Source organism: Chiloscyllium plagiosum, unplaced genomic scaffold, assembly GCF_037043375.1.
Source record: "Chiloscyllium plagiosum isolate Xiang-an unplaced genomic scaffold, Cpla_swu_hap1 HiC_scaffold_21, whole genome shotgun sequence".
NCBI classification, from domain to species: domain Eukaryota; kingdom Metazoa; phylum Chordata; class Chondrichthyes; order Orectolobiformes; family Hemiscylliidae; genus Chiloscyllium; species Chiloscyllium plagiosum.
This window is the reverse complement of record NW_028270159.1, coordinates 1,216,555-1,239,634: the sequence shown is the minus strand read 5'-3', so window position 1 is coordinate 1,239,634 and position 23,080 is coordinate 1,216,555. Positions and strand designations below refer to the sequence as shown.

Sequence of the window (23,080 nt, the reverse complement as noted above, 5' to 3'; positions counted from 1 at the left end):
GGAATAAAGAATACTGGGATAATTGTAAGATCCTTGATAGTGTGGATGAGCACAGAGATCTCGATGTCCATGTACATAGATGCCTGAAAGTTGTCACCCAGATTGATAGGGTTGTTATGAAGGCATACGGTGTGTTAGCTTTTATTAGTAGAGGGATTGAGTTTCAGAGCCACGAGGTCATGTTGCAGCTGTACAAATCTCTGGTGTGCCTGCACTTGGAGTACTGCGTACAGTCTGGTCACCACATTATAGGAAGGATGTGTAAGCTTTGGAAAGCGTTCAGAGATTTACTAGGATGTTGCCTGGCATGGAGGGAAGGTCTTATGAGGAAAGGCTGAGGGACTTCAGACTGTTTTCGTTAGAAGAAGGTTGAGAGGTGACTTAATTGAGACATTTAAGATAATCAGAGGATTAGATAGGGTGGACAGGGAGAGCTTTTTCCTAGGATAGTGATGGCTAGTACAACCGGGCATAGCTTTAAATTGGAAGGGGGGGGGGAACGGGTGATAGATATGGGGCAGATGTCAGAGGTGGTTTCTTTACTCAGAGAGTAGTAAGGGCATGGAACGCACTGCCTGCAGCAGTAGTAGGGTTGCCAACTTTAAGGGCATTTAAATGGGTATTGGATAAACATATGGCTGACCATGGAATAGTGTAGGTTAGATAGGCTTCAGATTGGTTTCACAGAGCGGCATAACATCGCAGGCTGAAGGGTCTGTACTGCGCTGTTATGTTCTATGTCCTAAACGCACACAAAACATGTCAAACACATACAACTTATGTCAAATACACAATGCCCATCAAACACACACATGTCAAACGCACACAAAAAATACATCAAACACACAAGTGCACCTTAAACACACACAATGCACATCAAACACATACAACACAAGGAAAACAACATACAGGTCTTGCATAATTAGATCCAGGAGCTATGGATATTTAGAAATAAGTGAAACAATCAAGCCAAAATGTTGATGAACTCACCAGCACCAGCACTGTGATTCTGATCAGGTTTTGATTTTCTGTAATTCAGTTTAATGAGGATCAGGATGTAGTTGCTAGGTGATGAGAATTAGGTGGGCGTTTGGATGTGCTGAGGATATGATGTTTCTGAGATGCAAACTCTCCTGTGAATAAGCTTGACACTCACTGTCCCTGTCTCACCTACCTCACAATGACTGCAAAACTGGGCTCCACAAGAGCCCTGATGTTTTGGCATTATGAGTGCACTTGCATAGAACATACATAACAGATGAATTAGCAGCAAGACCAGCCATTCGGCCTACTCCACCATTCAATTAGACTTTAATATCTGCCTGACCCCAATAACGTCTCACCTTCTCATTCATCGAGACAATATCTATCTCAGTGTTAAAAAATTTCCAAACCTTGCCCTACTGCCTTCTTTGGAAGTATTTTCCAAAGACTCACAACCCATTAGGAGAAAAAATTCCCACTTTGTTCTTAAACAGTGACCCATCACTCTAGACTCTCCCATAAGAAGAAAATCACCAGGTTATAGTCCAACAGGTTTAATTGGAAGCACTACCTTTCGGAGTGCTGCTCATTCATCAGGTGGTTGTGGAGAATAAGATTGTAAGACACAGAATTATTATACAAAATGCGGAGGAATGGGATTGTGGGAGATATAGCAGTTTGGATCAGTAATTGGTTTGCTGAAAGAAGACAGAGGGTGGTGGTTGATGGGAAATGTTCATCCTGGAGTTCAGTTACTAGCGGTGTACCGCAAGGGTCGGTGTTGGGTCCACTGCTGTACGTCATTTTTATAAACGACCTGGATGAGGGCGTGGAAGGGTGGGTTAGTAAATTTGCAGACGACACTAAGGTCGGTAGAGTTGTGGATAGTGACGAAGGATGTTGTAGGTTACAGAGAGACATAGATAAGCTGCAGAGCTGGGCTGAGAGGTGGCAAATGGAGTTTAATGCGGACAAGTGTGAGGTGATTCACTTTGGTCAGAGTAACCGGAATGCAAAGTACTGGGCTAATGGTAAGATTCTTGGTAGTGTAGTTGAGCAGAGAGATCTCGGTGTCCAGGTACAGATCCTTGAAAGTTGCCACCCAGGTTGACAGGGTTGTTAAGAAGGCATATAGTGTTTTCGCTTTTATTAATAGAGGGATCGAGTTCCGGAACCATGAGGTTATGCTACAGCTGTACAAAACTCTGGTGCGGCCGCACTTGGAGTATTGTGTACAGTTCTGGTCACTGCATTATAAGAAGGATGTGGAAGCTTTGGAAAGGGTGCAGAGGAGATTTACTAGGATGTTGCCTGGTACGGAGGGAAGGTCTTACAAGGAAAGGCTGAGGGACTTGAGGCTGTTTTCGTTAGAGAGAAGAAGGTTGAGAGGTGACTTAATAGAGACGTATAAGATAATCAGAGGGTTAGATAGGATGGACAGGGAGAGCCTTTTTCCAAGAATGGTGATGGCGAGCACGAGGGGCATAGCTTTAAATTGAGGGATGATAGATATAGGACAGATGTCAGAGGTAGTTTCTTTACTAAGAGAGTAGTAAGGGTATGGAATGCTTTGCCTGCAACGGTAGTAGATTCGTCAACTTTAAGTACATTTAAGTCGTCATTGGACAAGCAAATGGACGTACATGGAATAGTGTAGGTGGGATGGGCTTCAGATTGGTATGACAGGTCGGCACAACATCAAGGGCCGAAGGGCCTGTACTGTGCTGTAATGTTCTATGTTCTATGTTCTATTCATAGTAAAGATTTACAGTGTGATGCAACTGAAATTATATACTGAAAAAGTTAGAATGACTGTGTTGGTTTCACTTCTTTCATATGGAAATCACAGAACCTTTTTAAAAGTTACATTCTTGTGAACTTTAACAATTGGTGTCATGTCGGCCCAGATAATGTATTGAAGGTGTGAGCTTCCCTGTGTGAGGTTGTCTGTACCACAATGGTCAGACTGATTCTATTTCTAAAAAAGGGATTTACAGAATCTTACATGGATTCATGCAGTTTTTGAGCAAAATAAAATGTAATTCTGCAAGTACAAATTTACCCCACAAACATACACGTGTATGTGTACATGTGGGTTTGTGTGTGTGTTGGGGGGGTGCGATTATGGGTGTCTGTGAGAGAGCATATGTGTGTGAGTGTAAAGGGGTATAAGTCTGTGAAAGGGTGTGGGAGTGTATGTGTGAACATATGAGAGAGGGTCTGCGTGAGTGTGTGTGTCTGTAGGAGTGTGTCTCACTGCCTCCTTGCTCTCTGTTCCAAACACAACAGTGAAGATGGGCTCAGCATCATGAATGATAGCCCCAACTAGCTCTGTCTAAAAGGGTCACCACCACCAATTCCTGCTTCATCACTGTTGACTCAGCTTGAGTTTCTCTGAGTGTCCTTGTCTAATTATCGAGCTGGTTAAAGTCGGTAAAGGTCAATAAGGAATAGTGCTGCATCCAGAGATTTCCTTGGCTCTGTCTTTAAGGTTCTGGGAAGACAGTTAGCTCCTGATCACTGATGCTGTTGTCACAATTCTCTTCAGTCTACTGGCTGCCAAGAGGCTATTGGTGGGGAAACTGAGCACAATCTGCTCAGAGAGAGGTGGAGGGTAGGATGAAGGGCACTCAGCAAGAGGCTTCATCCACTTGGGATTGACTGGGAGCATTTGTTATGCCATTTCTCATTCTGCTGCCTGTGGTTAACGGTGAAGACAGAATGTAAGAACAGCAATATGGCATCAATGAACAGGTCAGGCTTTTGTGAGTGTTGGTGGCTGAGCCAGTATTTGTTACCCCTTTGAGAATGTGGCAATGAGCCGCCTTTGTAAACCGCTGCAGTCTATTTGATGGAAGGACACCCAAAGTGCGATGAGGGGGGCAATTCCAGGATTTTAACTTAGCAACACTGAAGGAGAAGAGATGTATTTCCAAGTCAGGATGGTGAGTGGTTTGGAGAGGAACTTGCATGAACAGAGAAGTTGCAAAAGCATTTCAATACAGAGAAATCCATGTGCTGACAAAAAATATACAGCAAGGGAATGTACAATAACTGAGAACTCTGAAAGGTGTAGGTTGATAAAGGGGATTAAGATGGCATATGGAACACGTTCCTTTATTGGCTGAGACCTGGAGTATAAGAACTGGGAGGTTGTGCTAGAACTGCATCAAACATGATGAGACTACAGCTGGACAACTGGATACAATTCTGCTCACTAGTGATTTTTAAGGATGTTTTCAGGAAGGGAGAATGCTCGTGACAAGTTTGGTAGGCTGGGATTGTTTCCTTTGGAACAGAGGAGGCCAAGGAGAGATTTAATTGAGGAGTACATCATCATAAGACCTGAGACAGAGTGGTTAGGATGAACTTGTTTTCATCAGCAGAGATTAATGACTGGCGCATAATTATGAAGTATTGGTGGAAGTATTGGAGTGGTGTTGAATGTTATTTTATCCAGAGGCTGGTGGGTTTCTGGAATTCACTGCCTGAAAAGGGTGACAGAGACAGAAACACTTTTCGTCTTTTAAAAATAGACTTGAAAATGGACTTGTGGTTCTCCAGGCCATTGGGGTGAGAGAGTGGAGGCTAGATTGGACAGCTTCTGATCAGCATGTGGCCAGTCACAATGGGCCATAAAAGTCTCCTTTGTGTCATAAATCTTTAAAATATCCACCTTCAGACTCTTGCAAAAAGATCTGCAGTGTCAGAGCAGGGCAAAATCAATTCTCGGCCATGAAGCTGACTGTGAGCCCAAATCCATTAGAACCTTTCCAGACAGAGACAGGTGACATCTGTAACATCTGCCACTCACTCTTGCATCAGAGCAGTGAGGAAAGAGAGGCAACTATTGTTCTCTCTTGCTGGTGAGGATCAGGCAGTCCACACAGATGGCTTTGTGGGATCTACTGCAAGAGAAAAGGGTTCCAGCCACTAAGGATTGAGGTTTTGCTGAGCACATCAGTTGGGTAGCAATCCTAATGCTTTCAGCTTGCTGTTGCAGGATTATCTGGCCACCCTGGCATGGTGGCTCAGTGGTTAGCACTGCTGCCTCACAGCACCAGGGACCCAGGTTCGATTCCAGCCTCAGGCGACTCTCTGTGTGGAGTTTGCACATTCTCCCCGTGTCTCTGTGGGTTTCCTCCGGGTGCTCCAGTTTCCTCCCACAGTCCAAAGATGTGCAGGTCAGGTGAATTGGCCATGCTAAATTGCCCGTAGTGTTCAGGAATGTGTAGTTAGGTGCATTAGTCAGGGATAAATGTAGAGTTGGGCCAAATGGCCTGTCTCTGCACTATAAGGGTTCTATGATCGCATCAAACAGACAGGGCTTGCTGGACAACAAGAGCTATACGCTAATCACTGCCTCATGACCCCAGAACACGCTAACAGCATTATGAAAGACACCAGTTATTTTGGCTCCACTTTGTGGAGGAACGCTGCCATACTCACTGCAGTGTTTCCAGACTTGTGCAACCCCCAGCCCCAGAGTTACAACACCCAGCTCAGGAGGAAGACGCGGGGGCACAGACCTCACAAACCACTGTCCTGGCCTCATCTGACCCATAGTTCTATTGTACACAACCCACAGGTTAGCATTCCTCTGTCACTGACCAACATTCAGTATATTCATTGTTACAATTCTGAAATAAATACCACCATGAAACAATATCACCAAACCATCTTTATAAATTAAACCATACAACTGCAGATAGACATACTGGCCAACTCTAACCAGCTGTGATCTTTGAGAACCTACTTTGAACTGCAGCAGCTCAGCATGGGAGGCTATATCTAGGCTGGCCTCTTGATAGACAACAGCAAGACGCTGGTGAAGTGGCAGTAGTGGAGAACAAGTCAGCGTTCCTGAGCGACTATAGCAGATTCTTGCTCCATATAGCCCCTGGGTGGCAATCCTTGTAATCAGTTGGAGTAATAGAGCATTGTGAAACTTTGGAAATCCCTTTTGGGAACTGATTCTGCAATCATGATAACAACAGTCATTCTTATTGGGGTAGGTGGGAATGGAGAGTAATTAGATCAGTGACAATCTTTTTGGAAAGTGAAGTGGGTATAAAGGACTGAGTGAACCATACCTGCTTGTAATTTGTGTGTTCAGATGAACCTGCTTGCATTGTCACAACCTAAGCTTGCATTTCTGCAGACCAAGCTCTCCATACAGCATTAGGATGTTAGGAGGCTTCTGTTTGTACTGCAGTGGCTCACGAAGGAAGCTTGTCACCACCATCCCAGGGAGGCAAAGGCAACGGGCAATCAATGTTGGACCAACCAGCGAAGCCCACATCTCCTGAATTAAGAAAACAAAAAAGGAAGCTAAGACACATTTCACTCGACGCTGCATCACAGTTGCTGGTTTACTCCATCTGCAACTTGGGAATCTGCAGAGATTGTGTGGTGTGTGGAAGTGGGATGTGAGAAAGAACATTTGGTTAGTAGTGTGTCTTCACCTTTGATCTTTTCAGCCTGATCATTAGTCAGTGCCTCAGACATGACCTGTCGAAAGATAGCAAGCATCTTCTATAAGAGCTGAGGCATGGGACTGCCTTCAAATATGCACCATCTTTCCCTGCAGGAGGAAGGGAAGTACGTCAGTGACTTATGGTGCAATATGCTTGGGTAATGTAGGGATCAGGATTGAACAGCTGACTGTGTGTGCAAGGTGTGTGAACGAGGTTTTAGCCTTCCATCAACATCAAGTATGTGAAGGTGTGTTGAAGCTATGAATGTTCAGTCCGTGTCCTGATTGATTGAGGTAATTATTATTCGAGATGGAGATGTGTGCACTAGCAGTATGTAATCCCTCTGGTGCAACACTGCATCCAGGTCCTGAGAAGTAGATTCCCTGCATTAAGCTGCAAACCTCTCTGCTCCTGAGTGGGTCCCACTGACAGTGAACATTTGTGCTCCTCAACAGGGCACACTTTGGGTTTGATTGACACACTGCATGGTTTTTTCTGCTGGAGACAGCTCCTGCATCTGCTGCAGTTAGAAGCTGCTATTAACTGGTGTGAACTACCTTTAAAATGGTGGTAATTTCACATGAATTTTGTACCATTCTGTGATGGACTGTCATAAGACAGTATGTTCTGTGCTGTGCAGAACAACACAACCATTTGAATTTAACTTTGTGCCACCTGGTCCCTCACCAGGATTTATCCTGTAGCTAATTTCTATTCAGAGATGTTATTATACATATTTGGAGCAGGTTGGAATTGAACCTGGGTTTCCTGACAGTGAGTTAATGCTGCATGGTCAATCCCGTGATTACCTTCTAGCTGAATCCAACCCTTCCCCATCAGTTTCCCTTTCCTGGCAATCAGACCTACTTCATGGTTTGTGGTCTCACTTTCTTGTAATGTCTCCATGAGTATGTGGGAGGTGGGGGAATTGAATAGTGAAAAGTTTAAGAAAGGGAGAATTATATATCATGCATCGTGAAATGACCGCAGGAAAACTGAACTTTCAGTGATTGAGCCAAACAGGGCAGTTAAAACACATTTGCTATTTTTTACCCAATAAATTAAAAAGACAGATTAGCTAAAATGGTTAAAGGGCAGCTGAGTTCTTTCAGTTTCCTGATGATGAGCTTTTCTAATAAGATTAGGTGAGGCTGAAATGTGCTTGCCTCGGGGCTGAGCTATAATTCGATCAGAACTTTGATCCAGACTGACCATTCTCCTTAAAGGAGGCAACAGTGCTGATTTCTGCTTCACTCGAGGTCTTTAACAATGAGGGATTCTCAGTGTAGACAGAGCCTGAGACTCCGGGAGACTATCTGCATCTACCTGACCACCCTGCTGATCATTCTCGGAGTACTGGTGTCTTCGTTTAACACCACCATCCCCAGGCACAGCTCCTTTCCCTATCGAGTACCTTTGGATCCCCAGGGAGTGGCGGAACTGAACTGGAATGTCAGCTATTCACAGGAAGTTGTGTATTTCCGTCTTTTGCTCAGACAGTTGAAGTTTGGGATAATATTCGGAATGTCAGACAGAGGAGACATTGGGAATGCTGACCTGGCCATTCTCTGGAGTGATGGTCAGAACTCCTATTTTGGGGTAAGTCAGGTACAGTGTTTACGGGAATCCAGAAGCAGCCACCACCCAAACACCCGACACAGTTCCAGGTCATTGCAAGCTGCACATTGTATTGATCTCACAATGAGCTTTAGTGTCAGCAAAAACATATACAACGCACACCCTCCAAACACACTCACACACACTCACCCACACACACACATCCTCACGCACACCCCTCCAAACACACTCACACACACTCACCCACACACACACATCCTACATACACACACTCACCCACACATGCACACCCTACACACACACACACACATCCTCACGCACACCCTACACACACACTCGCTCTCAGCCACACACACCTTACACAAACAACACTCACACATGTGCACACCCTACACACACGCACACCCTACATACACACACTCACCCACACACGCACACCCTACATACACACACTCACACTCTCACCCACACACACTCTCACCCACACACACTCAGCCACAATCAAAACACAGTACAGTCTTGTTAGAAAGTTGGCCTGTGTCTTTAATTCATCCAAATTGATTCACTGTGTTGTTAGGATGCCTGGACTGACGATGAGGCCCGGGTTCACTTGGACACGCAGCAAGATTACCAATTGATTGATGCTCATCAGTCTGCCCAAGGCCTTTACCTCACCTTCAAGAGACCATTCAACACTTGCGATCAAAGAGACTACATCATTGAGGTGAGTTGGAAGTGAGCTGCTTGAAGCTGGATGTTTCTGTTCTAACTGGGGAGGGTGCCCTTTCCTCCTGTATAGAACCTGATTGGCTTTGAATGCAAAGTGTATCTATGTCCAACTGTTTATCCTCTTCACTATAGGGTGGAACAGTTCACCTTCTGTACAGATTCCTCGAGCATCCCGTAGCATCACTGCAGTCAATAGATCTGAAGGAAATAGCCGGTGGCCTACAACGAGTACAGCTCCTGAAGCCAATGATTCAGACACCAACACTGCCCTCGGATATCAAGATATTGGAGGTCCTCGCTCCCAACGTGACTATCCCTGACCAGGAAACAACGTACTGGTGTTACATCAGCAAACTGCCCCATGACTTCCCTGCACATCACATTGTCATGGCAAGTAACAGCCTGAGCAAAGGGTAAACACCAGAGCTAGAGCTTTGTGAAGGGGTAGGCAGAGGGGGTGGAGGGCGAGGGAGTGGGGGGAATGGAGGGTGAGGGAGTGGGGGGCGAGGGAGTGGGGGGAATGGAGGGCGAGGGAGTGGGGGGAATGGAGGGCGAGGGAGTGGGGGGAATGGAGGGCGAGGGAGTGGGGGGAATGGAGGGCGAGGGAGTGGGGGGAATGGAGGGCGAGGGAGTGGGGGGAATGGAGGGCGAGGGAGTGGGGGGAGTGGAGGGCGAGGGAGTGGGGGGAGTGGAGGGCGAGGGAGTGGGGGGAGTGGAGGGCGAGGGAGTGGGGGGAGTGGAGGGCGAGGGAGTGGGGGGAGTGGAGGGCGAGGGAGTGGGGGGAGTGGAGGGCGAGGGAGTGGGGGGAGTGGAGGGCGAGGGAGTGGGGGGAGTGGAGGGCGAGGGAGTGGGGGGAGTGGAGGGCGAGGGAGTGGGGGGAGTGGAGGGCGAGGGAGTGGGGGGAATGGAGGGCGAGGGAGTGGGGGGAATGGAGGGCGAGGGAGTGGGGGGAATGGAGGGCGAGGGAGTGGGGGGAATGGAGGGCGAGGGAGTGGGGGGAATGGAGGGCGAGGGAGTGGGGGGAATGGAGGGCGAGGGAGTGGGGGGAATGGAGGGCGAGGGAGTGGGGGGAATGGAGGGCGAGGGAGTGGGGGGAATGGAGGGCGAGGGAGTGGGGGGTGAGGGAGTGGGGGGAATGGAGGGTGAGGGAGTGGGGGGAATGGAGGGTGAGGGAGTGGGGGGAGTGGAGGGCGAGGGAGTGGGGGGAATGGAGGGCGAGGGAGTGGGGGGTGAGGGAGTGGGGGGAATGGAGGGTGAGGGAGTGGGGGGAATGGAGGGTGAGGGAGTGGGGGGAGTGGAGGGTGAGGGAGTGGGGGGAGTGGAGGGTGAGGGAGTGGGGGGAGTGGAGGGTGAGGGAGTGGGGGAGTGGAGGGTGAGGGTGTGGGTGGAGTGGAGTGTGGGTGGAGTGGAGTGGAGCGTGAGGGAGTGGAGCATGAGGGAGTGGAGCATGAGGGAGTGGAGCGTGAGGGAGTGGAAGGGTGGATGGTGAGGGAGTGGAGGGTGAGGGAGTGGAGCGTGAGGGAGTGGAAGGGTGGAGGGTGAGGGAGTGGAGTGGGTGAGGGAGTGGAGGGTGAGGGAGTGGAGGGTGAGGGAGTGGAGGGTGAGGGAGTGGAGGGTGAGGGAGTGGAGGGTGAGGGAGTGGGGGAGTGGAGGGTGAGGGAGTGGGGGAGTGGAGGGTGAGGGAGTGGGGGAGTGGAGGGTGAGGGAGTGGGGGAGTGGAGGGTGAGGGAGTGGAGGGTGAGGGAGTGGAGGGTGAGGGAGTGGAGGGTGAGGGAGTGGAGGGAATGGAGGGTGAGGGAGTGGGGGGAGTGGAGGGTGAGGGAGTGGGGGGAGTGGAGGGTGAGGGAGTGGGGGGAGTGGAGGGTGAGGGAGTGGGGGGAGTGGAGGGTGAGGGAGTGGGGGGTGAGGGAGTGGAGGGTGAGGGAGTGGAGGGTGAGGGAGTGGAGGGTGAGGGAGTGGAGGGTGAGGGAGTGGGGGGAGTGGAGGGTGAGGGAGTGGGGGGAGAGGAGGGTGAGGGAGTGGGGGGAGTGGAGGGTGAGGGAGTGGGGGGAGTGGAGGGTGAGGGAGTGGGGGGAGTGGAGGGTGAGGGAGTGGGGGGAGTGGAGGGTGAGGGAGTGGGGGGAGTGGAGGGTGAGGGAGTGGGGGGAGTGGAGGGTGAGGGAGTGGGGGGAGTGGAGGGTGAGGGAGTGGGGGGAGTGGAGGGTGAGGGAGTGGGGGGAGTGGAGGGTGAGGGAGTGGGGGGAGTGGAGGGTGAGGGAGTGGGGGAGTGGAGGGTGAGGGAGTGGGGGGTGAGGGAGTGGAGGGTGAGGGAGTGGAGGGTGAGGGAGTGGAGGGTGAGGGAGTGGAGGGTGAGGGAGTGGAGGGAATGGAGGGTGAGGGAGTGGGGGGAGTGGAGGGTGAGGGAGTGGGGGAGTGGAGGGTGAGGGAGTGGGGGGAGTGGAGGGTGAGGGAGTGGAGGAGTGGAGGGTGAGGGAGTGGAGGAGTGGAGGGTGAGGGAGTGGAGGAGTGGAGGGTGAGGGAGTGGAGGAGTGGAGGGTGAGGGAGTGGAGGGTGAGGGAGTGGAGGGTGAGGGAGTGGAGGGTGAGGGAGTGGAGGGTGAGGGAGTGGAGGGTGAGGGAGTGGAGGGTGAGGGAGTGAGGGAGTGGAGGGTGAGGGAGTGAGGGAGTGGAGGGTGAGGGAGTGGGGGGAGTGGAGGGTGAGGGAGTGGGGGGAGTGGAGGGTGAGGGAGTGGGGGGAGTGGAGGGTGAGGGAGTGGGGGGAGTGGAGGGTGAGGGAGTGGGGGAGTGGAGGGTGAGGGAGTGGGGGAGTGGAGGGTGAGGGAGTGGAGGAGTGGAGGGTGAGGGAGTGGAGGGTGAGGGAGTGGAGGGTGAGGGAGTGGAGGGTGAGGGAGTGGAGGGTGAGGGAGTGGAGGGTGAGGGAGTGGGGGAATGGAGGGTGAGGGAGTGGGGGAGTGGAGGGTGAGGGAGTGAGGGAGTGGAGGGTGAGGGAGTGAGGGAGTGGAGGGTGAGGGAGTGGAGGGTGAGGGAGTGGAGGGTGAGGGGGTGAGGGAGTGGAGGGTGAGGGAGTGGAGGGTGAGGGAGTGGAGGGTGAGGGAGTGGAGGGTGAGGGAGTGGAGGGTGAGGGAGTGGAGGGTGAGGGAGTGGGGGAATGGAGGGTGAGGGAGTGGGGGAGTGGAGGGTGAGGGAGTGAGGGAGTGGAGGGTGAGGGAGTGAGGGAGTGGAGGGTGAGGGAGTGGAGGGTGAGGGAGTGAGGGAGTGGTGAGGGAGTGGAGGGTGAGGGAGTGGAGGGTGAGGGAGTGGAGGGTGAGGGAGTGGAGGGTGAGGGAGTGGAGGGTGAGGGAGTGGAGGGTGAGGGAGTGGAGGGTGAGGGAGTGGAGGGAGTGGAGTGTGGGTGGAGTGGAGCGTGAGGGAGTGAAAGGGTGGATGGTGAGGGAGTGGAGGGTAGGGTGTGCGTGGAGTGGAGTGTGGGTGGAGTGGAGTGTGAGGGAGTGGAGTGTGGGTGGAGTGGAGGGTGAGGGAGTGGGGTGTGAGGGAGTGGAGCGTGAGGGAGTGGAGCGTGAGGGAGTGGAGCGTGAGGGAGTGGAGCGTGAGGGAGTGAAAGGGTGGATGGTGAGGTAGTGGAGGGTAGGGTGTGCGTGGAGTGGAGTGTGGGTGGAGTGGAGTGTGAGGGAGTGGAGTGGGTGAGGGAGTGGAGTGGGTGAGGGAGTGGAGTGGGTGAGGGAGTGGAGTGGGAGAGGGAGCGCGGGACTAGAGGGTGAGGGAGCGGGGGGAGTGGAGGGTGAGGGAGCGGGGGAAGTGGAGGGTGAGGGAGCGGGGGGAGTGGAGGGTGAGGGAGCGGGGGAAGTGGAGGGTGAGGGAGTGGGGGGAGTGGAGGGTGAGGGAGCGGGGGGAGTGGAGGGTGAGGGAGCGGGGGGAGTGGAGGGTGAGGGAGTGGGGGGAGTGGAGGGTGAGGGAGTGGGGGGAGTGGAGGGTGAGGGAGTGGGGGGAGTGGAGGGTGAGGGAGTGGGGGGAGCGGAGGGTGAGGGAGTGGGGGGAGCGGAGGGTGAGGGAGCGGAGGGTGAGGGAGCGGAGGGTGAGGGAGCGGAGGGTGAGGGAGCGGAGGGTGAGGGAGCGGAGGGTGAGGGAGTGAGGGAGCGGAGGGTGAGGGAGTGAGGGAGTGGAGGGTGAGGGAGTGAGGGAGTGGAGGGTGAGGGAGTGGAGGGTGAGGGAGTGGAGGGTGAGGGAGTGGAGGGTGAGGGAGTGGGTGGAGTGGAGTGTGGGTGGAGTGGAGCGTGAGGGAGTGAAAGGGTGGATGGTGAGGGAGTGGAGGGTAGGGTGTGCGTGGAGTGGAGTGTGGGTGGAGTGGAGTGTGAGGGAGTGGAGTGTGGGTGGAGTGGAGGGTGAGGGAGTGGGGTGTGAGGGAGTGGAGCGTGAGGGAGTGGAGCGTGAGGGAGTGGAGCGTGAGGGAGTGGAGCGTGAGGGAGTGGAGCGTGAGGGAGTGAAAGGGTGGATGGTGAGGTAGTGGAGGGTAGGGTGTGCGTGGAGTGGAGTGTGGGTGGAGTGGAGTGTGAGGGAGTGGAGGGTGAGGGAGTGGAGGGTGAGGGAGTGGAGTGGGTGAGGGAGTGGAGTGGGTGAGGGAGTGGAGTGGGAGAGGGAGCGCGGGACTAGAGGGTGAGGGAGCGGGGGGAGTGGAGGGTGAGGGAGCGGGGGGAGTGGAGGGTGAGGGAGCGGGGGGAGTGGAGGGTGAGGGAGTGGGGGAAGTGGAGGGTGAGGGAGCGGGGGGAGTGGAGGGTGAGGGAGTGGGGGGAGTGGAGGGTGAGGGAGTGGGGGGAGTGGAGGGTGAGGGAGTGGGGGGAGTGGAGGGTGAGGGAGTGGGGGGAGTGGAGGGTGAGGGAGTGGGGGGAGTGGAGGGTGAGGGAGTGGGGGGAGTGGAGGGTGAGGGAGTGGGGGAGTGGAGGGTGAGGGAGTGGGGGGTGAGGGAGTGGAGGGTGAGGGAGTGGAGGGTGAGGGAGTGGAGGGTGAGGGAGTGGAGGGTGAGGGAGTGGAGGGAATGGAGGGTGAGGGAGTGGGGGGAGTGGAGGGTGAGGGAGTGGGGGAGTGGAGGGTGAGGGAGTGGGGGGAGTGGAGGGTGAGGGAGTGGAGGAGTGGAGGGTGAGGGAGTGGAGGAGTGGAGGGTGAGGGAGTGGAGGAGTGGAGGGTGAGGGAGTGGAGGAGTGGAGGGTGAGGGAGTGGAGGAGTGGAGGGTGAGGGAGTGGAGGAGTGGAGGGTGAGGGAGTGGAGGAGTGGAGGGTGAGGGAGTGGAGGGTGAGGGAGTGAGGGAGTGGAGGGTGAGGGAGTGAGGGAGTGGAGGGTGAGGGAGTGAGGGAGTGGAGGGTGAGGGAGTGGGGGGAGTGGAGGGTGAGGGAGTGGGGGGAGTGGTGGGTGAGGGAGTGGGGGGAGTGGAGGGTGAGGGAGTGGGGGAGTGGAGGGTGAGGGAGTGGGGGAGTGGAGGGTGAGGGAGTGGAGGAGTGGAGGGTGAGGGAGTGGAGGGTGAGGGAGTGGAGGGTGAGGGAGTGGAGGGTGAGGGAGTGGAGGGTGAGGGAGTGGGGGAATGGAGGGTGAGGGAGTGGGGGAGTGGAGGGTGAGGGAGTGAGGGAGTGGAGGGTGAGGGAGTGAGGGAGTGGAGGGTGAGGGAGTGGAGGGTGAGGGAGTGGAGGGTGAGGGAGTGGAGGGTGAGGGAGTGAGGGAGTGGAGGGTGAGGGAGTGGAGTGTGAGGGAGTGGAGGGTGAGGGAGTGGAGGGTGAGGGAGTGGAGGGTGAGGGAGTGGAGGGTGAGGGAGTGGAGGGTGAGGGAGTGGGGGAATGGAGGGTGAGGGAGTGGGGGAGTGGAGGGTGAGGGAGTGAGGGAGTGGAGGGTGAGGGAGTGAGGGAGTGGAGGGTGAGGGAGTGGAGGGTGAGGGAGTGGAGGGAGTGGAGGGTGAGGGAGTGGAGGGTGAGGGAGTGGAGGGTGAGGGAGTGGAGGGTGAGGGAGTGGAGGGTGAGGGAGTGGAGGGTGAGGGAGTGGAGGGAGTGGAGTGTGGGTGGAGTGGAGCGTGAGGGAGTGAAAGGGTGGATGGTGAGGGAGTGGAGGGTAGGGTGTGCGTGGAGTGGAGTGTGGGTGGAGTGGAGTGTGAGGGAGTGGAGTGTGGGTGGAGTGGAGGGTGAGGGAGTGGGGTGTGAGGGAGTGGAGCGTGAGGGAGTGGAGCGTGAGGGAGTGGAGCGTGAGGGAGTGAAAGGGTGGATGGTGAGGTAGTGGAGGGTAGGGTGTGCGTGGAGTGGAGTGTGGGTGGAGTGGAGTGTGAGGGAGTGGAGGGTGAGGGAGTGGAGTGGGTGAGGGAGTGGAGTGGGTGAGGGAGTGGAGTGGGTGAGGGAGTGGAGTGGGAGAGGGAGTGGAGTGGGAGAGGGAGCGCGGGACTAGAGGGTGAGGGAGCGGGGGGAGTGGAGGGTGAGGGAGCGGGGGGAGTGGAGGGTGAGGGAGCGGGGGGAGTGGAGGGTGAGGGAGCGGGGGAAGTGGAGGGTGAGGGAGCGGGGGAAGTGGAGGGTGAGGGAGCGGGGGAAGTGGAGGGTGAGGGAGCGGGGGAAGTGGAGGGTGAGGGAGCGGGGGGAGTGGAGGGTGAGGGAGCGGGGGGAGTGGAGGGTGAGGGAGCGGGGGGAGTGGAGGGTGAGGGAGTGGGGGGAGTGGAGGGTGAGGGAGTGGGGGGAGTGGAGGGTGAGGGAGTGGGGGGAGCGGAGGGTGAGGGAGCGGAGGGTGAGGGAGCGGAGGGTGAGGGAGCGGAGGGTGAGGGAGCGGAGGGTGAGGGAGTGAGGGAGCGGAGGGTGAGGGAGTGAGGGAGTGGAGGGTGAGGGAGTGAGGGAGTGGAGGGTGAGGGAGTGGAGGGTGAGGGAGTGGAGGGTGAGGGAGTGGAGGGTGAGGGAGTGGGTGGAGTGGAGTGTGGGTGGAGTGGAGCGTGAGGGAGTGAAAGGGTGGATGGTGAGGGAGTGGAGGGTAGGGTGTGCGTGGAGTGGAGTGTGGGTGGAGTGGAGTGTGAGGGAGTGGAGTGTGGGTGGAGTGGAGGGTGAGGGAGTGGGGTGTGAGGGAGTGGAGCGTGAGGGAGTGGAGCGTGAGGGAGTGGAGCGTGAGGGAGTGGAGCGTGAGGGAGTGGAGCGTGAGGGAGTGAAAGGGTGGATGGTGAGGTAGTGGAGGGTAGGGTGTGCGTGGAGTGGAGTGTGGGTAGAGTGGAGTGTGAGGGAGTGGAGGGTGAGGGAGTGGAGGGTGAGGGAGTGGAGTGGGTGAGGGAGTGGAGTGGGTGAGGGAGTGGAGTGGGAGAGGGAGCGCGGGACTAGAGGGTGAGGGAGCGGGGGGAGTGGAGGGTGAGGGAGCGGGGGGAGTGGAGGGTGAGGGAGCGGGGGAAGTGGAGGGTGAGGGAGCGGGGGAAGTGGAGGGTGAGGGAGCGGGGGGAAGTGGAGGGTGAGGGAGCGGGGTGGTGGAGGGTGAGGGAGTGGGGGGAGTGGAGGGTGAGGGAGTGGGGGGAGTGGAGGGTGAGGGAGTGGGGGGAGTGGAGGGTGAGGGAGTGGGGGGAGTGGAGGGTGAGGGAGTGGGGGGAGTGGAGGGTGAGGGAGTGGGGGGAGTGGAGGGTGAGGGAGTGGGGGGAGTGGAGGGTGAGGGAGTGGGGGGAGTGGAGGGTGAGGGAGTGGAGGGTGAGGGAGTGGAGGGTGAGGGAGCGGAGGGTGAGGGAGCGGAGGGTGAGGGAGCGGAGGGTGAGGGAGTGGAGGGTGAGGGAGTGGAGGGTGAGGGAGTGAAGGGTGAGGGAGTGGAGGGTGAGGGAGTGGAGGGTGAGGGAGTGGGTGGAGTGGAGTGTGGGTGGAGTGGAGCGTGAGGGAGTGGAGGGGGAGGGAGTGGAGTGGGTGAGGGAGTGGAGTGGGTGAGGGAGCGCGGGACTAGAGGGTGAGGGAGCGCGGGACTAGAGGGTGAGGGAGCGGGGGGAATGGAGGGTGAGGGAGCGGGGGGAATGGAGGGTGAGGGAGCGGGGGGAATGGAGGGTGAGGGAGCGGGGGGAATGGAGGGTGAGGGAGCGGAGGGAATGGAGGGTGAGGGAGCGGGGGGAATGGAGGGTGAGGGAGCGGGGGGAATGGAGGGTGAGGGTGTGGGGGGAATGGAGGGTGAGGGTGTGGGGGGAATGGAGGGTGAGGGTGTGGGGGGAATGGAGGGTGAGGGTGTGGGGGGAATGGAGGGTGAGGGTTTGGAGGGAATGGAGGGTGAGGGTTTGGAGGGTGAGGGTGTGGGGGGTGAGGGAGCGGAGGGTGAGGGAGCGGAGGGTGAGGGAGCGGAGGGTGAGGGAGCGGAGGGCTAGAGGGTGAGGGTGCGGAGGGAATGGAGGGTGAGGGTGCGGAGGGAATGGAGGGTGAGGGTGCGGAGGGAATGGAGGGTGAGGGTGCGGAGGGAATGGAGGGTGAGGGTGCGGAGGGAATGGAGGGTGAGGGTGCGGAGGGAATGGAGGGTGAGGGTGCGGAGGGAATGGAGGGTGAGGGTGCGGAGGGAATGGAGGGTGAGGGTGCGGAGGGTGAGGGAGCGGAGGGTGAGGGAGTGGAGGGTGAGGGAGTGGAGGGTGAGGGAGTGGAGGGTGAGGGAGTGGAGGGTGAGGAGGGTGAGGAGGGTGAGGAGGGTGAGGAGGGAGTGGAGGGTGAGGAGGGAGTGGAGGGTGAGGGAGTGGAGGGTGAGGGAGTGGAGGGTGAGGGAGTGGAGGGTGAGGGAGTGGAGGGTGAGGGAGTGGAGGGTGAGGGAGTGGAGGGAGTGGAGGGTGAGGGAGTGGAAGGAGTGGAGGGTGAGGGAGTGGAAGGAGTGGAGGGTGAGGGAGTGGAAGGAGTGGAGGGTGAGGGAGTGGAAGGAGTGGAGGGTGAGGGAGTGGAAGGAGTGGAGGGTGAGGGAGTGGAAGGAGTGGAGGGTGAGGGAGCGGAGGGTGAGGGAGCGGAGGACTAGAGGGTGAGGGTGCGGAGGGAATGGAGGGTGAGGGTGCGGAGGGAATGGAGGGTGAGGGAGCGGAGGGAATGGAGGGTGAGGGAGCGGAGGGAGTGGAGGGTGAGGGAGTGGAGGGTGAGGGAGTGGAGGGTGAGGGAGTGGAGGGTGAGGGAGTGGAGGGAGTGGAGGGTGAGGGAGTGGGGGGAGTGGAGGGTGAGGGGTGGAGGATGAGGGATGGGTCAGTGGAGGGAGAGGGAGTGGGGTAGTGGAGGGTGAGGGAGTGGGGGAGTGGAGGGTGAGGGAGTGGGGGAGTTGAGGGTGAGGGAGTGGAAGGGTGAAGCGTGAGGGAGTGGAGTGTGAGGGAGTGGGGGAGTGGAGGGTGAGGAAGTGAGGGGAGTTGAGGGTGAGGGAGTGGAGGGTGAGGGAGAGGGGGAAAGGAGGGTGAGGCAGTGAGGGAGTGAAGGGTGAGGGAGTGGAGGGTGAGGGAGTGGAGGGTGAGGGAGTGGAGGGTGAGGGAGTGAGGGAGTGGAGGGTGAGGGAGTGAGGGAGTGGAGGGTGAGGGAGTGAGGGAGTGGAGGGTGAGTGAGTGGAAGGAGTGGAGGCTGAGGGAGTGGAGGGTGAGGGAGTGGAGGGTGAGGGAGTGGAGGGTGAGGGAGTGGAGGGTGAGGGAGTGAGGGAGTGGAGGGTGAGGGAGTGAGGGAGTGGAGGGTGAGGGAGTGAGGGAGTGGAGGGTGAGGGAGTGAGGGAGTGGAGGGTGAGTGAGTGGAAGGAGTGGAGGTGAGGGAGTGGAGGGTGAGGGAGTGGAGGGTGAGGGAGTGGAGGGTGAGGGAGTGGAGGGTGAGGGAGTGGAAGGAGTGGAGGGTGAGGGAGTGGAGGGTGAGGGAGTGGAGGGTGAGGGAGTGGAGGGTGAGGGAGTGGAGGGTGAGGGAGTGGAGGGTGAGGGAGTGGAAGGAGTGGAGGGTGAGGGAGTGGAAGGAGTGGAGGGTGAGGGAGTGGAAGGAGTGGAGGGTGAGGGAGTGGAAGGAGTGGAGGGTGAGGGAGTGGAAGGAGTGGAGGGTGAGGGAGTGGAAGGAGTGGAGGGTGAGGGAGTGGAAGGAGTGGAGGGTGAGGGAGTGGAAGGAGTGGAGGGTGAGGGAGTGGAGGGTGAGGGAGTGGAGGGTGAGGGAGTGGAGGGTGAGGGAGTGGAGGGAGTGGAGGGGGAGAGAGAGGGGGAGTGGAGGGGGAGAGAGTGGGGGAGTGGAGGGGGAGAGAGTGGGGGAGTGGAGGGGGAGGGAGTGGGGGAGTGGAAGGGGAGGGAGTGGGGGAGTGGAGGGGGAGGGAGTGGGGGAGTGGAGGGGGAGGGAGTGGGGGAGTGGAGGGGGAGGGAGTGGGTGGAGTGGAGGGTGCGGGAGTTGGAGGGGTGGAGGGTGCGGGAGTTGGAGGGGTGGAGGGTGCGGGAGTGGGAGGGTTGGAGGGTGTGGGTATGGGGAGAGGAGGGTGAGGGAGTAGGGGAATTGAGGATGAGGGAGTGGGGGGAGTTGAGGGTGAGGGTTTGGGGGAGTGGAGGGTGAGGGAGTGGGGGAGTTGAGGGTGAGGGGTGGAGGATGAGGGATGGGTCAGTGGAGGGAGAGGGAGTGTGGTAGTGGAGGGTGAGGGAGTGGGGGAGTGGAGGGTGAGGGAGTGGGGGAGTTGAGGGTGAGGGAGTGGAAGGGTGAAGCGTGAGGGAGTGGAGTGTGAGGGAGTGGGGGAGTGGAGGGTGAGGAAGTGAGGGGAGTTGAGGGTGAGGGAGTGGAGGGTGAGGGAGAGGGGGAAAGGAGGGTGAGGCAGTGAGGGAGTGAAGGGTGAGGGAGTGGAGGGTGAGGGAGTGAGGGAGTGGAGGGTGAGGGAGTGGAGGGTGAGGGAGTGAGGGTGAGGGAGTGAGGGAGTGGAGGGTGAGTGAGTGGAAGGAGTGGAGGCTGAGGGAGTGGAGGCTGAGGGAGTGGAGGGTGAGGGAGTGGAGGGTGAGGGAGTGGAGGGTGAGGGAGTGGAGGGTGAGGGAGTGGAGGGTGAGGGAGTGAGGAAGTGGAGGGTGAGGGAGTGAGGGAGTGGAGGGTGAGGGAGTGAGGGAGTGGAGGGTGAGGGAGTGAGGGAGTGGAGGGTGAGTGAGTGGAAGGAGTGGAGGGTGAGGGAGTGGAGGGTGAGGGAGTGGAGGGTGAGGGAGTGGAGGGTGAGGGAGTGGAAGGAGTGGAGGGTGAGGGAGTGGAAGGAGTGGAGGGTGAGGGAGTGGAAGGAGTGGAGGGTGAGGGAGTGGAAGGAGTGGAGGGTGAGGGAGTGGAAGGAGTGGAGGGTGAGGGAGTGGAAGGAGTGGAGGGTGAGGGAGTGGAGAGTGAGGGAGTGGAGGGTGAGGGAGTGGAGGGTGAGGGAGTGGAGGGTGAGGGAGCGGAGGGTGAGGGAGCGGAGGGTGAGGGAGTGAGGGAGTGGAGGGTGAGGGAGTGAGGGAGTGGAGGGTGAGGGAGTGAGGGAGTGGAGGGTGAGGGAGTGGAGGGTGAGGGAGTGGAGGGTGAGGGAGTGGAGGGTGAGGGAGTGGAGGGTGAGGGAGTGGGTGGAGTGGAGTGTGGGTGGAGTGGAGCGTGAGGGAGTGAAAGGGTGGATGGTGAGGGAGTGGAGGGTAGGGTGTGCGTGGAGTGGAGTGTGGGTGGAGTGGAGTGTGAGGGAGTGGAGGGGGAGGGAGTGGAGTGGGTGAGGGAGTGGAGTGGGTGAGGGAGTGGAGTGGGTGAGGGAGCGCGGGACTAGAGGGTGAGGGAGCGGGGGGAATGGAGGGTGAGGGAGCGGGGGGAATGGAGGGTGAGGGAGCGGGGGGAATGGAGGGTGAGGGAGCGGGGGGAATGGAGGGTGAGGGAGCGGGGGGAATGGAGGGTGAGGGTGTGGGGGGAATGGAGGGTGAGGGTGTGGGGGGAATGGAGGGTGAGGGTGTGGGGGGAATGGAGGGTGAGGGTGTGGGGGGAATGAAGGGTGAGGGTTTGGAGGGAATGGAGGGTGAGGGTTTGGAGGGTGAGGGTGTGGGGGGTGAGGGAGCGGAGGGTGAGGGAGCGGAGGGTGAGGGAGCGGAGGGTGAGGGAGCGGAGGGTGAGGGAGCGGAGGGTGAGGGAGCGGAGGGCTAGAGGGTGAGGGTGCGGAGGGAATGGAGGGTGAGGGTGCGGAGGGAATGGAGGGTGAGGGTGCGGAGGGAATGGAGGGTGAGGGTGCGGAGGGAATGGAGGGTGAGGGTGCGGAGGGAATGGAGGGTGAGGGTGCGGAGGGAATGGAGGGTGAGGGAGTGGAGGGTGAGGGAGTGGAGGGTGAGGGAGTGGAGGGTGAGGGAGTGGAGGGTGAGGGAGTGGAGGGTGAGGGAGTGGAGGGTGAGGAGGGTGAGGAGGGTGAGGAGGGTGAGGAGGGAGTGGAGGGAGTGGAGGGAGTGGAGGGTGAGGAGGGTGAGGAGGGAGTGGAGGGTGAGGAGGGAGTGGAGGGTGAGGGAGTGGAGGGTGAGGGAGTGGAGGGTGAGGGAGTGGAGGGTGAGGGAGTGGAAGGAGTGGAGGGTGAGGGAGTGGAAGGAGTGGAGGGTGAGGGAGTGGAAGGAGTGGAGGGTGAGGGAGTGGAAGGAGTGGAGGGTGAGGGAGTGGAAGGAGTGGAGGGTGAGGGAGTGGAAGGATTGGAGGGTGAGGGAGTGGAAGGAGTGGAGGGTGAGGGAGTGGAAGGAGTGGAGGGTGAGGGAGTGGAAGGAGTGGAGGGTGAGGGAGTGGAAGGAGTGGAGGGTGAGGGAGTGGAAGGAGTGGAGGGTGAGGGAGTGGAAGGAGTGGAGGGTGAGGGAGTGGAAGGAGTGGAGGGTGAGGGAGTGGAAGGAGTGGAGGGTGAGGGAGTGGAGGGAGTGGAGGGTGAGGGAGTGGAGGGTGAGGGAGTGGAGGGTGAGGGAGTGGAGGGTGAGGGAGCGGAGGGTGAGGGAGCGGAGGGTGAGGGAGCGGAGGGTGAGGGAGCGGAGGACTAGAGGGTGAGGGTGCGGAGGGAATGGAGGGTGAGGGTGCGGAGGGAATGGAGGGTGAGGGTGCGGAGGGAATGGAGGGTGAGGGTGCGGAGGGAATGGAGGGTGAGGGTGCGGAGGGAATGGAGGGTGAGGGAGCGGAGGGAATGGAGGGTGAGGGAGTGGAGGGTGAGGGAGTGGAGGGTGAGGGAGTGGAGGGTAAGGGAGTGGAGGGTGAGGGAGTGGAGGGTGAGGGAGTGGAGGGTGAGGGAGTGGAGGGTGAGGGAGTGGAGGGTGAGGGAGTGGAGGGAGTGGAGGGTGAGGGAGTGGGGGGAGTGGAGGGTGAGGGGTGGAGGATGAGGGATGGGTCAGTGGAGGGAGAGGGAGTGGGGTAGTGGAGGGTGAGGGAGTGGGGGAGTGGAGGGTGAGGGAGTGGGGGAGTGGAGGGTGAGGGAGTGGAAGGGTGAAGCGTGAGGGAGTGGAGTGTGAGGGAGTGGGGGAGTGGAGGGTGAGGAAGTGAGGGGAGTTGAGGGTGAGGGAGTGGAGGGTGAGGGAGAGGGGGAAAGGAGGGTGAGGCAGTGAGGGAGGGAAGGGTGAGGGAGTGGAGGGTGAGGGAGTGGAGGGTGAGGGAGTGAGGGAGTGGAGGGTGAGGGATTGAGGGAGTGGAGGGTGAGTGAGTGGAAGGAGTGGAGGCTGAGGGAGTGGAGGCTGAGGGAGTGGAGGGTGAGGGAGTGGAGGGTGAGGGAGTGGAGGGTGAGGGAGTGGAGGGTGAGGGAGTGAGGGAGTGGAGGGTGAGGGAGTGAGGGAGTGGAGGGTGAGGGAGTGAGGGAGTGGAGGGTGAGTGAGTGGAAGGAGTGGAGGGTGAGGGAGTGGAGGGTGAGGGAGTGGAGGGTGAGGGAGTGGAGGGTGAGGGAGTGGAGGGTGAGGGAGTGGAGGGTGAGGGAGTGGAAGGAGTGGAGGGTGAGGGAGTGGAAGGAGTGGAGGGTGAGGGAGTGGAAGGTGAGGGAGTGGAGGGTGAGGGAGTGGAGGGTGAGGGAGTGGAGGGTGAGGGAGTGGAGGGTGAGGGAGTGGAGGGTGAGGGAGTGGAGGGTGAGGGAGTGGAGGGGGAGAGAGAGGGGGAGTGGAGGGGGAGAAAGTGGGGGAGTGGAGGGGGAGAGAGTGGGGGAGTGGAGGGGGAGGGAGTGGGGGAGTGGAGGGGGAGGGAGTGGGGGAGTGGAGGGGGAGGGAGTGGGGGAGTGGAGGGGGAGGGAGTGGGGGAGTGGAGGGGGAGGGAGTGGGTGGAGTGGAGGGTGCGGGAGTTGGAGGGGTGGAGGGTGCGGGAGTGGGAGGGTTGGAGTGTGTGGGTATGGGGAGAGGAGGGTGAGGGAGTAGGGGAATTGAGGATGAGGGAGTGGGGGGAGTTGAGGGTGAGGGTTTGGGGGAGTGGAGGG

General features: G+C 58.2%; 1 protein-coding gene across 1 annotated transcript in view; it reads left to right on the top strand.

Moving 5' to 3' along the window:
* The first annotated feature begins 7,691 nt into the window (after positions 1-7,691).
* The window catches only part of dbh (dopamine beta-hydroxylase (dopamine beta-monooxygenase)), a 99,952-nt gene continuing 84,563 nt past the window's right edge, over positions 7,692-23,080 (top strand). Inside the window, exons 1-3 of the mRNA XM_087998675.1 lie at positions 7,692-8,060; positions 8,617-8,763; positions 8,901-9,158. Coding sequence (XP_087854801.1) covers positions 7,731-8,060; positions 8,617-8,763; positions 8,901-9,158 — 735 coding nt within the window. The 5' untranslated portion in view covers positions 7,692-7,730. The remainder of the gene's footprint in view (positions 8,061-8,616; positions 8,764-8,900; positions 9,159-23,080) is intronic.